Below are 15821 nucleotides of genomic sequence, written 5' to 3' on the forward strand. Positions count from 1 at the left end.
AACCACAGCAGAATCACCCACCAGCAACTGAGGCATTGAAGGAGCAAGAAAGATCCTACAGGACTCTCAAACAATTCTTTTTTTTTTATTGTGCAATGGGGAAGGTTGTGCTGAGGAGACCATTCACTGTCTCATAAGTAAGCTAAGAAGGAAGAACTGAAAGCACTTTGAGTGAAGTATTACACTGACAGTACACCAAAAGCACAATATACTTTCTCCAAAAGTCTACACAGCAAAACTGATTCAATTTTTTGTCATATTTTTTTTCCTCACTTAAAGTTCATAAAAGCACTCAGAACACAACACTTTACGTTTCCTAGGTCCACGCACACAGAACTCTTGTCAAAAAGGATAACAATCCACATAAAATTCAGTTTAGAAAGGAAGGTTTTCCCCAACAGGGACTTCCCTGTCCAGCTTTAAGATCGTAGTCGACTGACAGGTGGACTGCAAAGAAACACTTCGGTGGCAAAAAAATAAACACTGAAGCTTTTGACATTCCTCCTGTCTTTCACGGGAGCTCCCTGCATGTTCCTGGCTGGACGAGTGTCTGGCAGGTGTTAAAAGCTTCTAGAATCTGGCCAGTACAGGTGGGGTAAATCCCACACAGCTTAGGCTACAGCAATGGTGATCATTTTGAATAACTAACCAGATCAAACTGCATTAATAAATACACCCTTTCACTATTTAACACATACAAACATAGCAATCTATTTTTAGGTGTTAAGTAAACTGCTCCTGATGCAGACTACTTAAGAAAGCCTCTCTTTTTACCAGAATGGCCAGGGGTAGAAACCCTGGCATTTACTGCCAGATATCTGTTGTGTGTAAGAAGATGATCATCTCTATGCACTATCACTTCTATGGCAGTATTGTTGTAAAAATTAATTTTATAAATGTATTGCGACTATGTGCAGTTACATATTAGAAATGAACATCGTTTTTTCTACATGCTGTTTCCTAGATTTTTAAAGGCACAAAAGCACACAAAACTTTGTCTGCAGGAAGCAAGAGTACTGATTTAGGTGGTGAAGTCAAACTGAACAGTAGTTGGTTGCTGTACTGTGTTTATTTTACCTAGTTTTCTGCAGGCAGGAACAGTACAAGCGCAAGCACTTCTGAGCTGTTTTAGCAAGTCAAGCAAGTTAATAATTATGTTACCCTCTCTTGTCAACCTAGCATAAAAAAATATTAACAAAAAAATAACCATCACCCCAATAACCTTGCTGTGCATTGTTTCATTTCAACCCACACATATTGCACTTTAAAGTTCTTGGACTATTATTGCCCCATTAAAACAGTCTTTCTTCCAATGTCTGTACATGTATTACCACTTACCATTCCATTCTGAAGTTCTTATTTTCAATTCCCACCCTGATATCATCACTTACCATCTTGAAGTTCAAAAACAAACACTCCTGTATTCTGTTGGGGTATAACCGCTGGGTTTGTCAGTTGATTCATAGTTCCAGATGTGTGAAACAGCCCTGGTTGTTGCTGATGTGACTGCTGAGTTGTACTAGCAGGCTGAATCCTAACAATACCATCCTGTCCACTGAACATGGCTGCTGGCTGAATGTCCTCTTGGTTCATGTTGTTCTGCAGAGCAGAAATTGATGACAAAAACAATGTGACTTGGTCATGAGAACTAGCCGAACTCTCAACTAAATGCATTGGAGAAGAGGTCTGGAACAGCTGTGACTGCTGCAGGTCAGCCTGTGTGGACCCAGTGCTCTGAAGAGAAGAGACAGTTATCTGATTTGGAAAGTGTACTGACTGCTGCTCCTGACCAATAGAGGACATACTTGTTTGAGTGAATAGACTCTGGTTTGGCTGCTCCTGGGTGGTGGTCAGCGAAGACAGCTGGTGCTGCTGGTTTTGATTAAAAATAAGGTGATTCTGCTGCTGTTCTTGTGCAGTCATGGCTGTGTTGACAGAGGACATGACACTCTGGGCAGAGAGCAAGATATTCTGCACTGACTGCTCTTGTGCAGATGTGCTGTTCTGAACTCCAGCCGCTGAAGGCTGAGGTTGATAGACAGCAGCAGTTTGTGTATTTTGAGGTAAAGTGCTAGATGGGAGAGTGGTTAGAGTAACCTGAGTTTGAAAAATGTCTTGTTGCTGCTGTTTCTGTTGCTGTTCTTGAGATAGCATTGCATTCTGTAAGTGGGATATCTGTGACTGTTGTTGGAATACAGACTGTTCAGAAGTCAAAGAACTCTGGAGTGCTGGCAAAGAATTTTGGGCTGAAAAAAAATGCAGCTGTTTTTCCTGAGATGGATTTTGGGACAAGAACATACTAGTTCCCTGTTGGTCATGAGGAACTGTGGGGCTATGAAGAACTGCAATTTCATTTTGAGAATGAAACAACACTGGCTGTACTTGCTCCTGTGAAGTAACAGATTTCTGATGCTGGGCAGAAGGACCTGAACTGTGGAAGATGTTACATTGGGAGTTTGGAACATCAGTTACTGTACTCTGGGAATGAAACAAAGGAGACTGTGAGTGGGGAGGTTGCTGTAGGAAACCTGCCGGCTGAACAGAGATCATTTCTCCACCCTGTTGAAAAAGATTATTTTGCTGTGCAGTAGATGGAATGTGCATTATGGTTTCAGAAGAAGAGAACAGATTGGCTGGAGGCTGGTTTTCTGTAGTGTTCTGCATCTGAATAAGATTCTGAAACATGCTAGTCTGAATGGGCTTAGGCTGTCCTGAATTATCTTCATTATTAACAGAACTGGAGACAGGAAAGATACTAGAACTTTCAGACACTCCTAATTGTTGACTGGTCCTTACACTCTCATTCCCAGAAATTGGGGCAGAAGAGGCAAACAGTCCACACTGCAATGGAAGCTGAGTCCCATCAGATGTCTGCAATCCACTTATAACATGGGATGCTTGCTGAAAAATATCAGATTGCTGTAAATTTCCATTCAGATTTCCAGGGACAGAATTCTGGAAGAGTTCAGACTGTACTTGTCCTGAAGAACACACACTGTGTTGCATCCCAATCACCATGGCTGCAGTGCTTTCCACTCTTTGCTGCTGATGATTCAACAAGGTGCTCTCTGGCCCAGAGATATTATCTACTCTATTTGAGGCAGCTGTTTCAGAACTAGAGCCAACTGCTGACTCTGAAGTTGGAAACAAAACAGAATTCAGATCAGCCTGCATCACATTACTTTGCTGAAACACTGTAGCACTCAACTGTTCCTTTGTCTGCTCTAAAGACTGTTGAGCACTCTGATTAGAGCTGGAGCCAGAAAACAAAACAGCTGAAAGTTGCTGCTGTTGAGATTCCAAAACTTGTTGGGCTAAAGATGCATTCCTGTTTCCTGACAAGTCATTTGGCTGAAAATGACTGCTTTGAACTGGGTGAATAGAAGTCTGCTGCATGTGGCCAACACTGTCAGAAGAGAAGATGTTTGAGGCAAATTGCTGCTGCAATGCCTGACCCTGGTCTTGCAAGCTTTGTGATGGCTGCTGCTGTGTCTCTGTTACGGACAAGTTGATCATGCTACCATCAGAATGTAAAACCTCCCCTTCCTGGGTACGTCTTGACTCAACCATTGCATCTGATCTTTGAAATGAAGTAGTCTGCTGTAATAATGTTTCATTCTGATATGAAGCTGCACGAAAAGCACAGGACTGAGAAATGGTCTGCGACTTGATTGCAGTCAGGGAATCTGCAGTTTGATATGCATTAGTTTGAAACTGTGCTGGTTTATCACCCTCGCCTTGAGAAACAGAAAATGATCCATCTGCTGATGCCTCTGAAGAGATATCCAGAACTGGTTGAGAGAGTCCTACAGTATCTGCTGTCTAAAAAAAAAAAAAAAAAAAATTCAGCATTTCAACAGAATGTTAACTAAGAAAAACGAAGTTACATACCTACCATAACGGTAGATCATCATTATGAAAGTACATTGTGTGCAAAGGTAGAACTGTCAGCCAAAGACAATCTGATTTCAGCATCTTTTGGGTGCTATCACTTAATGCCACTCTCTTTTCTCTACTTCGAGTGACCTTGACAAAGTATAAAAGAAACTAAAATGCATGCTACACAGTCCTAAAGACTGCAGCTTCAAGCCATGTTTATTCCTGTAGGCTACTGATATAGGTACATATGTAAGTTGTAGGCTGCCTTGAGGGGCCATTTAAGCCTAATCAATAACCCAAGATCATAATCAAATCCTGTACATTGTGTATGAGGGTGAAGACCTTAACCATTATGCCAAACCCACCCACATGTCCATTAGATCAGTACAGATGTGAAAGGAAACTAGGAAAGGAGAAGATGGATGGGTATATGTTGCAGTGTATGGGTATAGATTATGAAGATCTCCTGTTATCCCAAGTACATTTCTTTTGTATCTTACGCGACCCAGTCCATATACTGCAACAGCAGCACTCAGTCACCAGCAATACAGCTTTTGTGATATCACTTCAGAACACAAAGGAAGAAGGTGTACTTGAAGGAAGACCTGGATCTTGAGATCACATCCAACTTATAGTACCTTACAAAAGTGCATGGTGAATCCAGAGTCTTGGCAGCAAAACATGCATCATCTACCGACAACAGTTTTTTAAATAAACTGAAGATGTAACCATTAACCTTGCAGAAAAGGGTCTGGATTTATCTGGAAGAGATCTGTGACCAAATACAGAGTAGATAATACAGTCAGACTACTACCTGAAGCATGTAACTTTAACCTTTTAACTCTGTTTAATGAGTACAAAAATGATGAAAAGCTGATGTTTCCACAAATCCTTAGTTCAGTTTAGGCAAAATCTGAGCTTCCTGTGAATAGAGGCAATAAAAATTATGCTATCCTTTGTTAAAAAACTGCAGGAAGACCACAAATCTTTATAGACGGATTAGGTTACGTCAGAAGCCACATTTAGTATGAAAGCTGGATTAGTTCTCAATGTCAGTTTGTCTTTGTAGAAGACTATACATGGAGGGATGGTAAATGCTTGTGTAGTGCTGAGACATTTATGCCTCAAGAGTTGGCCACTAAGAACACTGTTTTCCTTGAAAGATTTTTTAACACCTTTATTAAATTTTTATATTTCAGACAATGAAGAAACTCACAGAAAATATTTTCATTATATTCATGCATTATACATATTAGCATCTCTTAAAACCCTGCTTTATAAATTATATATTTGTTCTTTCTATCATGTACTCCATTACATTGCCTAATTCTTGCCTGTCCTTAAACCTCACTCCTCCTCCTGCAAATTACTTTGCAAGTAATGCTCCCAAACATTCCATTTATTTTTATGTAATTAACTACTTTCCGTTTTTGAATATCCCACCATCACTTCTTTTATTCGTTTACAATATAACACTTCAATTATTGCTGGTTTAGATATTCTGATTTCTATCTTCAAGTTAATGCTTTTTTGGCAGCCAGTATTTTAAGCTAAAGCCTTACTATACCCTAGGCAATTCAGATACCCTGTCCCAGGTTAAAAGAATCTTTTTTTAAACACCTTTATTGAATTATCACTTGTGACACAGGCATGTTTATATAAAAGTACTCAAACTGTACTAAAAAGTTAAAATTAACTAACACCATGCTTCACATATATTGTTATTCAATTCCTGTCTTTTTTTAAACAAGAAACATCTTTATTAAACCATCATTTATGACATAAGGAATCAAATTTACATAAAAGAAAACAAACCACACCAACATAATCTTAGTTGCACGCATTTTACATCACAAACCATACTGACACACCCAGTTGCAAACATATGTCACTTATAACTTGCCCAATCGTTTTCAAACATCACATAGCTCATTTAAGTCCTGCCTTCTTTTAAACCTCATTCCTCCCCTGTATGTATTGTTCCCACAATTCCCATTTTTTTCCTATCTAGTTTGCTCCTTTTTCTAAAGATCTCAATTTCAGTTGTTTTATCTCGGTTCATAGGTTGGTACTAGGCTATCAGCCCTAGGGCCTATACAAGCCTAGCCATAACAATTCCCTGGCTATTTCTTCCCACGTTATTTACTTTCCTGGACTCCTGTCTAGCAGGGCGACTGACGTGATCCCTGGGGTGAATTTCCTTTCTACCATCCAATCGTCAAGGTTCCTCTTGAAGAGGTCCAAAGAGGCACTCTGCTTGACATGTATGGGCAATCTATTCCAGAGTCTGGGGAGTCTCTGGGTCAGGAACCTATCCCTCCAGCATGTTTTGTTTATTGTGATGACAAGGTTTAGATCCCTGGTGCGTGTAAGCTCTGAGGGATTGGGATTTCTTTACGTGTAGCATGTCCAACAGCTCTGGGTTTGACATGGCCTTGTATGTTAAGCAGAGATCGCCTCTGAGTAGATGATATGCGACAGAGTATAGCTGGAGTTTTTTAAGGCGGTCAGCGTAGGGCATCTGCTTTAGGCCTGTGATTCTTTTAGTGAGGTATTTCTGAGGCCTTTCCAGTTGTTGCAGACGTCTTGAGAGGTACATACCAAATGGTGCGTTGTATTCTATAATGGGTCTAATGAGGGATGAGTACAGTGGGACAATGACCTCCTTTTTTCTGGATGAAAACCCCTTCGTGATGAGGTGTGCCACATAGAAGTATTTCCTGACTGTTGTGGCGATGTGGTTATCGAAGGTGAGACCACTGTCCACCTGTGTCCCTAAGTCTCTTATCACACTTTCTGTGTTTAGTGTACTGCCACCTATATGGTAATTCATGGATACATGTTTTTTCCCAAAGGGGATAACAATACATTTCTTGGCATTGAGCTTGAGCCCATGGCTCTGGCACCAAGCATCTGTTTCTGTAAGGCCCTTTTGTAGAGTATCCACATCATTTGGGGATTCAATAATGGCTCCCAGTTTGCAGTCATCTGCAAACTTTGTTAGCCAGAGTCCCTTAGTGTTGACCTGTACTTCAGAGAAGTAGATGCCAAACAAGAGCGGCCCCAGGACTGAACCCTGAGGTACTCCACTTGTCACTTGTCTGGAGCTGGATTTGGAGTCGGCTACTTTTACAGTGTGGGTTCTATCAGTAAGCCATTTAGCAACCCATTGGGTGACATAGGGATTAATGCCCAACTTAGTAAGTTTATCTATGATTCCAGAGTGGGGGATGGTGTCAAAGGCCTTGGCAAGGTCTAGATAGGCTGTGTGGACACCACCTTACCCTTGTACATGGCTCTGGAGACTGATTCAAAGAAGTCAATCAGGTTCAGGAGACAAGATCGGCCCTTCACAAACCCAAATTGGGTGGGGTCCAGTGTTTGAAGGTTGCCAATGTCTTTGTTTATAAGTTCCATGATAATACGCTCCATGGCCTTGCAGATCAGGCTTGTCAGACTGATGGGACGGTAGTTTCCGGGATCCAAAGTGGATCCCCCCTTGTGGAGTGGGATAACTGTAGCTCTGCGCCACTCAGTGGGCACGAAACCTGAGGTGAGGCTATGATTAAACATGACACTTAGGTGAGGTGCCAGTTCATATTGTAGTTCATGTAGTACACAGCCCGGGATATCATCTGATCCCATGGATGCTGTATTCTTGGCTTTAGAGAGTGCGTTTTGTACCTGTGTGGCCGTTATTACTGGAATTTGGCAATCTTCCGGTATTGAGATGGGCCATTTAGGGGGTGAGAGGGGGGTGAAGTTGGCACTGAATCGATCTGCCAGGATACTGGCAATATCCTTCGGATCAGTATATTTAATGCCATTCTGTTTTAGCTCAGAGCAGATCTGAGCATTGCCATTTAGATTCTTGACATAGATATATCCACTACTTCTAATACAGTTGGTTTAGATTTCGATTTCCATTTTCTAGTAATTGCTTTTGTAGCAGCCACCTCAATTAGAGACAGTAAGGCCTTACCATGTCTAGACAATTCCGATTCTGTATCATGACTCAGAAAAATCATCTCCCTGGTCACACCAATCTGCCCACCAAGCATCTCAGACAGTGCATCCTGCAGGGGATCCTTAAAGTCTGCCAACTCACTGCACTCCCAGAGCATGTGTCCCCAATTACTTCTTTCTTCTCTGTCACACCTCCAACATTTGCCATCTACCTGAGGAAAAATTCTCTGGAGTGTACCTGGGGCATAAAAATAGCTATGTTAACATTTTCAAGCAAAAATCCTAAATCGTCTAGAGTTTGTTACATATTTGGGAGACATACATATATCCTTCCCATTGTTTCTTTGTGAATTGCTTATCCAATCTCTCTTCCCAATCCTCTCCAACCTCCTCTGATTGATTCTTATAGTTATCATGTAATATTTTATATGCTCTATTAATTATTCTTTATTTAATGGCAGCTTTTGTTCTAGATTGCACTAAAACCTCTTACAGTGTTGGTCTTTTGTTTAGGCCCCTCCTATTTATTTCTCTTTACCTATACTCTGGTATCAATCCTTGATAGAGAAGACAATCTCTAACCTGCAGTCCAAATAAATTCTTGGCATCTTCCCATTCTATCATTTTTCCTTCTCTAGTTATTTGCTCCCAATACCTTTATTCCTTTGCCAGTTTTCTCCAATAAATTCCAGCACCCTTTTGCCTATTGTCTACATCCCTAATTGCAGTCATCCCTATCGTCAGAATCTCCATTCTCCATTCCTGTGTTGGCTGAGTTCTTGGAATACTTTCTGCTACTTTATGGAAACAATATTCTGTACGATTATTGTTAGTCTCCTTATAGCATCCAAAATCCCAGTCTCTCCTTGTTTATTGAACTTTCTCCATTTCATCATCTCTTTCCACTTTGAATTATAGTTTTCTGCATATGCTATGTATACGAGCCTTAACTGTGTAGCTCTGAAATATCTCATTCAAATTGGGTAATCCCAATCTGCCCTGCTCTACTAGAAGAATCAGCATAACCCAGTTGACTCTTGCCGTCTTCCCCTCCCAGATGACGTCCTTCAGCTCTTTATTAATTGCAATCCACATCATCTCCTCTGGCTGATAGAAATATGCCTGACCTATGTATAACACTAAAGGGACTAATAACATTTTGACGGCTTGTATCTTGCTATCCATATTCATATAACAAAGCTTCCACTTTCTCAGTTTTTGTATCATCTTTTTAGTCTCTTCCCACATACCCTTAGCTGTCACAACAGAATAATTTTTAATCCATAATCCTAAATACTTCATTTTCTCATGTCCCCATAAATAAGGATAGAGCTGAACCAATTTGTGTGTGGGTACATAATTTACCGCTACTGACTTTGTATTGGCTTCATGAATTTTGTATCCCGAAAAGATTTGAAACAGTCTCAAAATGTTCCACAACAGTGTAATGTCTCTTTCTGGTTTTGTCAGATATAAAATATCTGCAAATAGAGTCAGCTTTTCTTGACTACCCATACCAATTATATCCTTGAATTTCTGAGTCCTTATTTTCTTTGTCAATGGTTCTAAATATAATGCAAGTAACAAGGGGGAAAGAGGACACCCTTGCCTGGTTCTCAAGCAGAAATTATCGGAAAGGATCTCACCTACTTCAATTTTCACCTTCAATCCTTCATATACAGTCCTAATCGGCCTTATACTTATTTTTTTTCAGGAAATGCAAATGCTTCCATTGTCTTGCCCACAATGTCCTAGGTTACTCTGTCAAATGCTTTCTCTGCATCAAGACCCACCAACAACTATGGTATTTTCTTACATTCTGCTTCCATCTGGATCATCAAAGTTCTGTTAATGTTGTCAAATGTGGGCCTACCCTCCACAAAATCACATTGATCCATATCTACCAATTTTGGCATTACTTTTGTCATTCTTTTAGCCATTATAGGTTCATAGGTAGGTACTAGGCTATCGGCCCTAAGGCCTATACAAGCCCAGCCAAAAAGGTACCCTGGCTTTTGCCACCCAAGAACATTATTTTCCTGTGCCACTGTCGAGTAGAGCCACAGAAGTGATCCCCAGGGTGAATTTCCTATTCCCCATCCAATCATCAAGATTCTTCTTGAAGAGTGCTAATGAGGAGCTTTGTTTGATATAAATAGGTAGTTTATTCCAGAGTATGGGAAGTCTTTGGGACAGGAATCTCTCCGTCTGGCATGTTCTGTTTATTGTGGTGACAAGGTTTAGATCCCTAGAGCGTGTAGCTCGAAGGGATTGGGATTTCTTTACGTGGAGCATGTCCAACAGTTCTGGGTTTGACATAGCTTTGTATGTTAGGCAGAGATATTAAGATGGAGTAAAGCTGGAGTTTTTTGAGACGGTCTGTGTAGGGCATCTGTTTGAGGCGGGTAATCCTCTTTGTGAGGTATTTCTGCGGCCTTTCCAGTTGTAGTAGAAGTCTTGTGAGGTACATACCAAAAGGGGCATTGTACTCTATAATGGGTCTAATGAATGATGAGTAGAGGGGAACAATGACCTCTTTTTTTCTGGATGAGAAACCTTTTGTGATGAGGTGTGCCATGTAGAAGGATTTCCTGACTACTGTGGCGATGCGATTATCAAAGGAGAGACTACTGTCCATCTGTGTCCCAAGGTCTCATCAAACTTTCGGTGTTAAGTATACTACCGCCTATGCTGTAGTTCATGAGTACAAAGTTTTTACCAAAGGGGATGACAATGCACTTTTTGGCATTGAGCTTGAGGCAATGGCTTTGACACCAGGCATCTGTCTCAGTGAGGCCCTTTTGTAGGATGTCCACATCGTTAGGAGTTTTGATTATGGCTCCTAGTTTGCAGTCATCTGCAAGCTTCGTTAGCCAAAGACCTTCTGTGTTAGCCTGTACTTCAGAGAAGTAGATACCAAACAGTAGAAGACCCAGGACTGAACCCTGTGGTACTCCACTTGTCACTGGTCTGAAGTCGGATTTGGAGTCTGCTACTTTCACAGTGTGGGTTCTGTCAGTGAGCCAGTTGACAACCCATCTTGTGACATAGGGATTTATACCTAGTTTAGTGAGTTTATCTAGAATTCCAGAGTGGGGGATGGTGTTGAAAGCCTTGGCGAGATCTAGATAGGCTGTGTGAACCACCTTACCCACGTCTACGGCTTTGTTGACTGCTTCAAAGAAGTCTATCAGGTTTAGGAGACACGATCTGCCTTTTACAAACCCAAAATGGGTGGGGTCCAGAGTTTGGAGATTACCAGTGTCTTTGTTTATACGTTCCATGGCCTTGCAGACCGGGTTCGTCAGGCTAATGGGGCGGTAGTTCCCTGGGTCATTGGTGGCTCCCCCCTTGTGCAGTGGGATAACCATCGCTGTGCGCCATTCAGCGGGCACAAAGCCTGAGGTGAGGCTATGATTGAACATGGTACTTCTGTGGGGTGCCAGTTCGTTCTGTAGTTTGTGTAGAACGCAGCCTGGGAGGTAGTCTGTTCCCATGGATGCTGTGCTCTTGGCTTTGGAGAGTGTGGTTTTTACCTGTGCAGCTGTGATTACAGGAACTTTGCATTCTTCTGGTATAGAGATGGGCTCTTTAGAGGGTGAGACGGGGGTAAAGTTAGCACTGAACCTATCTACCAGGATGATGGCAATATCAGTTGGGTCTGTGTATTTAGTGCCATTGTGCTGCAACTCAGAGCAGATCTGAGTGTTGCCATTGAAATTACTGACATAGCTATAGAATGCTTTGTGGTCATCTTTAGAATCGGTGACGATTTTGTTTTCGTAACTAGCTGTGGAGGACTTTATCAGGGATCGCAGCTTCTTACTGAGGCTGACCAGGGAGCTCCTCCACTCATGGGATTTTACTCTCTTTTGCAACAGTTTCTTCCTTTTGTTGCACAGTTTGTTTATGGCAGGGGACCACCAGATTGGCTTCCTTTTTTTTGGAGGATAGCGTCTTGGTTCTGTTTGGGATAGCACAATCCATACACTTGTGTACGTGCTTATAAAGTGCAACTGTGTAGGATTCAGTAGTCGTAACTGTATTGTCCATCTGCATGGGTGTCATGAAGTGCACCACTTCTGTTTTAAGAAGCATGAAGTTGGCTATGGAGAAATTTTTTACCGTGGTTTCCTTAATGGGGGGGTGGGGGCAGGATGTGGATATCTAGAGTAATTAGCTTATGGTCAGAGTGGACCAATGAGGCGTTGACTTCAGGTGTGGAACACCGGTCATTCAAGTTGGTAATGACTAGATCTAGGATATTGTTGCTCCTGATGGGGGTGTGGATAAGTTGATCCAGGGCATTGGAGTTTATGAATTCCAGAAAGTGTTGAGCGAAGGAGTTGGTACATGAGCAGTTTTCCCAGTTAATGGTGGGGTAGTTGAAATTGCCCATTATTAGGGTGCTTGGCTGAACCCTAATATTTTCCAGTACATCAAGAAAAGAAGAGTGGGAATCCTGGGGCATAGACATGAACACTTTATAATCCTGGTTTAGTACGGAAATGGGGCTTGTATGTTGCTGGGCTCAATGGATCTTTACCCTCTTTAGGTATTACAGGTACCACTGCTTTCTTCCGGTTGGTACCTCTCCACTTAAAATACTGTTAAACAAAACCTTCCACATCTTTATAATTTTTTCCCTTTCTAGCTTACAAACTTCCAAAGGAATACCATCCACTTCTGGGGACTTTCCTGTAGAATGGCTATACATCACAGTTTTTATCTCATCTTCTCCTATCCTTATTAGTAATTGAGCTTCATCTACGTCTAATCTTGGCATATTTTATTCATCTATAAACATTTCCATTTGCCTTTTATCGATTTCTATATTTCTCTGCTTTACACAGACTTTCACAGAATTTCCAAAATATTTCTAATACCTCTACAGGATCTCGTTACCTTCCTTGTTATAGGCTCCCTAAGTTTGGTGGCAAGCCCTTTCTACTTTCTGTCTCCTAAGTCACTGCGCTAAAGGTGTTTGTGCAAGTGTTATCAAAACACAGTTGCTTAAAAGCAATCTTTGTAAACTTGTGCACATTACTCAGATAATCCCTTATTTTCTGCTTAGCATTCTACAGTTGATCCTCTTCTTGTTCAGAGAGACTCCCCCTATCCTGCAATGCTTACAAATTTGTCAGTCCCTCTAAATAATTCTGGTTACTTCTTAACCCTAGCACCATTTTATTTCCACCTTATTTCTAAACTCCACCTACATTTTATCCCACTCCTTAGCTATATTCTCAGAAGGAATGTCTATCCTCTGTAATAGCTCCTGAATAATCTCTACTACCCATTCCTTAAATTCCTCTCTTTTCAACAGATATGTGGGAAAGTGCCAGTGCCTCAATTTTATTTCATTACTGTGTTTTTATTTAACACCGCGGTGGTGGTGCTGCGGTAGCGTTGCCGCCTCACAGTAAGACGCTGTCCGGTTCGATTCTCAGCTAGAGTGTCTTCTGCGTGGAGACATGCGTGAATGGGCGTACCTTCGTTTAAGGCTGTGCGTCAGGGCTAGTAACTCGGCATGTAAAAATCAACTACCAATCATTAGCGGACCAGAGTTCCGTTGTGGCGATCCCTAACCGGGAAGAGCCAAAAGAAAGATTGGCACATGATCTGAAAACGTTATTGCATGCATATGAAGACCTTCAATTAAATGCACATGTTCTTGTGAAATGTAAATTATGTCTAGCCTACCCCAGTTTTTATAACTTGGAGAATATTTAAATTCACACCAAACTCCTATTCCTGAATTCACATTTCCATGCCAAATAGTTTCATAAATTTCTTCAAAAATCTACCCTCCTTTGTTATACTTTCCCTTCTGGGCTCCCCAGACACAGCTTCACTGCTGCAAATCACATTCCAGCCCCACCCAAAAATAATATTCCTTGCTGAAAAGGGATTATTTCTCAAAGAATTTTCTTCAGCTCCATTACAGCAGTTTTAGGTGGAATATAAATACATGCCAGTGTAATCCTCCTTCCTTGTCAGTAGCCCCTTAGCACTTCAAATCTGCCATTTTCATCCTCTTCTATTCACTACTGGAGCCCCTCTTGTAATTAATGTAAATACTCCTATTTTCCTTTGTCCCAGGTATTCCACTGAATCACCATCCTGAAAACCATTCTTTATCAAATTCAAATGTTCAGCTCTAAGCATATCTCCTGTAACATAGCTAGCTGCACTTTACAATTTAGTTCACTACTCTTTCTTTTTTGTATTTACCTGTGAGACCATTGATGTTCATAGAACATTACAAAAAGCATCACTGCACCACCTTTTATGTACAACACATTTTCTGATAAAGTCTAGTTCTAGCTTTTGTGTTACATGCATACACTGCTTGGCAGGTTGAACTTTTATACATTTGTTTCTTGTCATATCCACTTGAACATATGTCACATCTTACAAATTTTTTTGTTTTATTGCAAACCATAAAAAAACATACCCATACCCCCCAAACCTATTAATACTAATACACAAAACTATGTACAACTTCAAATACTGAAGTTTTACCCTTCTAATAGGAACAGCAGTTCTAAAGTGACAGCTACACTCAAAGAGATGAGTTAACCTAAAAGAAAGGTTATGCATGTTAAAACTCATGGTGCAGCCTGTGCTTTTAAGAGTTAGTTGTTTCTGTCTTAGCTTTATAGCTCTCTCAGTTGGGAAAACCCCTGAATGCTTTCAGAAAACATTATGTCCTAGCAATTTCTCGCCACCAGACTGTAGCCAGTTTCTCTATCAGACTGTTTCCATGGAAACATGAAGATCAGCTGCAGAATGGCTACTACTCAAACATGTACTCGCCTCACAATATTCAATAGTCTTTTTTTAAATACTTGCACTCTATAAAAATTTGTTACCAAATCAATCCAAGGTCCTTAATCCAGTCATTCCCCTATGCAAGAATGAGAAAAAGCACATTCATTTTTCTCATATTTTTTAACCAGGCTTTTTCCTTCACACTGTAGTGCCTACATTTATAAAAACTGGACAGAGAGAAGGGAGAAAGAAAAGAAAAGAAAAAAAAAAAGAACACCAGTACCTGTTTATAATCCCTAATACACTTAAAAATAACTGGGAAAACTTTACTTTATAGCATGTAAAGAAAACCACACACCACAAAAACAGTACTATTTAAGAAAAAAAAAAACTTGACTTACAAGTTAACTTAGTCCCTACCCTTCCCATCCCAAAAGCATTTTGCCGAACATTAATGACATGAAGTAGGGCATATGCTTTAGTGTCCCCTACAAGTCCAACAAATTTAAGTTACTGGTTTTATTCCTGTTCATCTCCATCTCCCAAATCCTGCCTCTGCTTCATTTCTAACGTACCCTCTATTCTTCTAGTCAAATTTCGTGCTGCCTTACTTCTCTCCAACATTTTCCATTGAAACACTGGATAAGATTTCACAGGTGCACTCTCTCTGTGGTTTTTATTACCACAATAACAAGAGGCAGAATTTCCTTCTGTTTCACACATTACTTTTTATTGGACAAACTTTTACATTTCCTCCTTATCATGTACTTGATCAAAAATTATTTTGTACCTCAAGGGAAGAATACCTTGAATACAGCTGAGTACAGCAGTTTGAATCTCTCACCTACACCTCAACATTCATGAATAATGGAATACATTTGCTCCTCTTCTGCTGGTGTATAGGAGTAATCTTTTTCCACAAACACTCTGTTGTCTCCCACTCCTTATGACACAGTTTTGTCAGAATCAAGTCCTTCTGTTGGAAGGATTGCATGTTTACTACTAAAGTTTGGAGCACACATAAGATGTGCCCTTTTCAACTAACAACTCCTGCTGTGGAATACCAGCCCAATTGCTTATTTGTGCTTTCATAAAATTAATGCAGTCTGTTCCGTCCAGCTACTTTGGTACAGCTGAAAATCTCAGGTTTCCCTACGTGCTCTGTCCTCTAATTCTATTTTTTTAAAATTTCCCCATTTTTC

At 40.7% G+C, this 15821-nt stretch overlaps 1 protein-coding gene across 4 annotated transcripts in view; it reads right to left on the reverse strand.

Moving 5' to 3' along the window:
- Nucleotides 1-15821, reverse strand: part of NFAT5 (nuclear factor of activated T cells 5) — a 1437387-nt gene that overhangs the window by 112062 nt on the left and 1309504 nt on the right. For all 4 annotated transcript variants that reach the window (XM_044081909.1, XM_044081907.1, XM_044081910.1 and 1 more), the window contains one exon: nt 1392-3822. In XM_044081909.1, coding sequence (XP_043937844.1) covers nt 1392-3822 — 2431 coding nt within the window. The remainder of the gene's footprint in view (nt 1-1391; nt 3823-15821) is intronic.

Source organism: Protopterus annectens, chromosome 8.part1 (genome assembly GCF_019279795.1).
Source record: "Protopterus annectens isolate FY-2018-M chromosome 8.part1, PAN1.0, whole genome shotgun sequence".
In the NCBI taxonomy this organism is placed as follows: Eukaryota; Metazoa; Chordata; order Ceratodontiformes; family Protopteridae; genus Protopterus; species Protopterus annectens.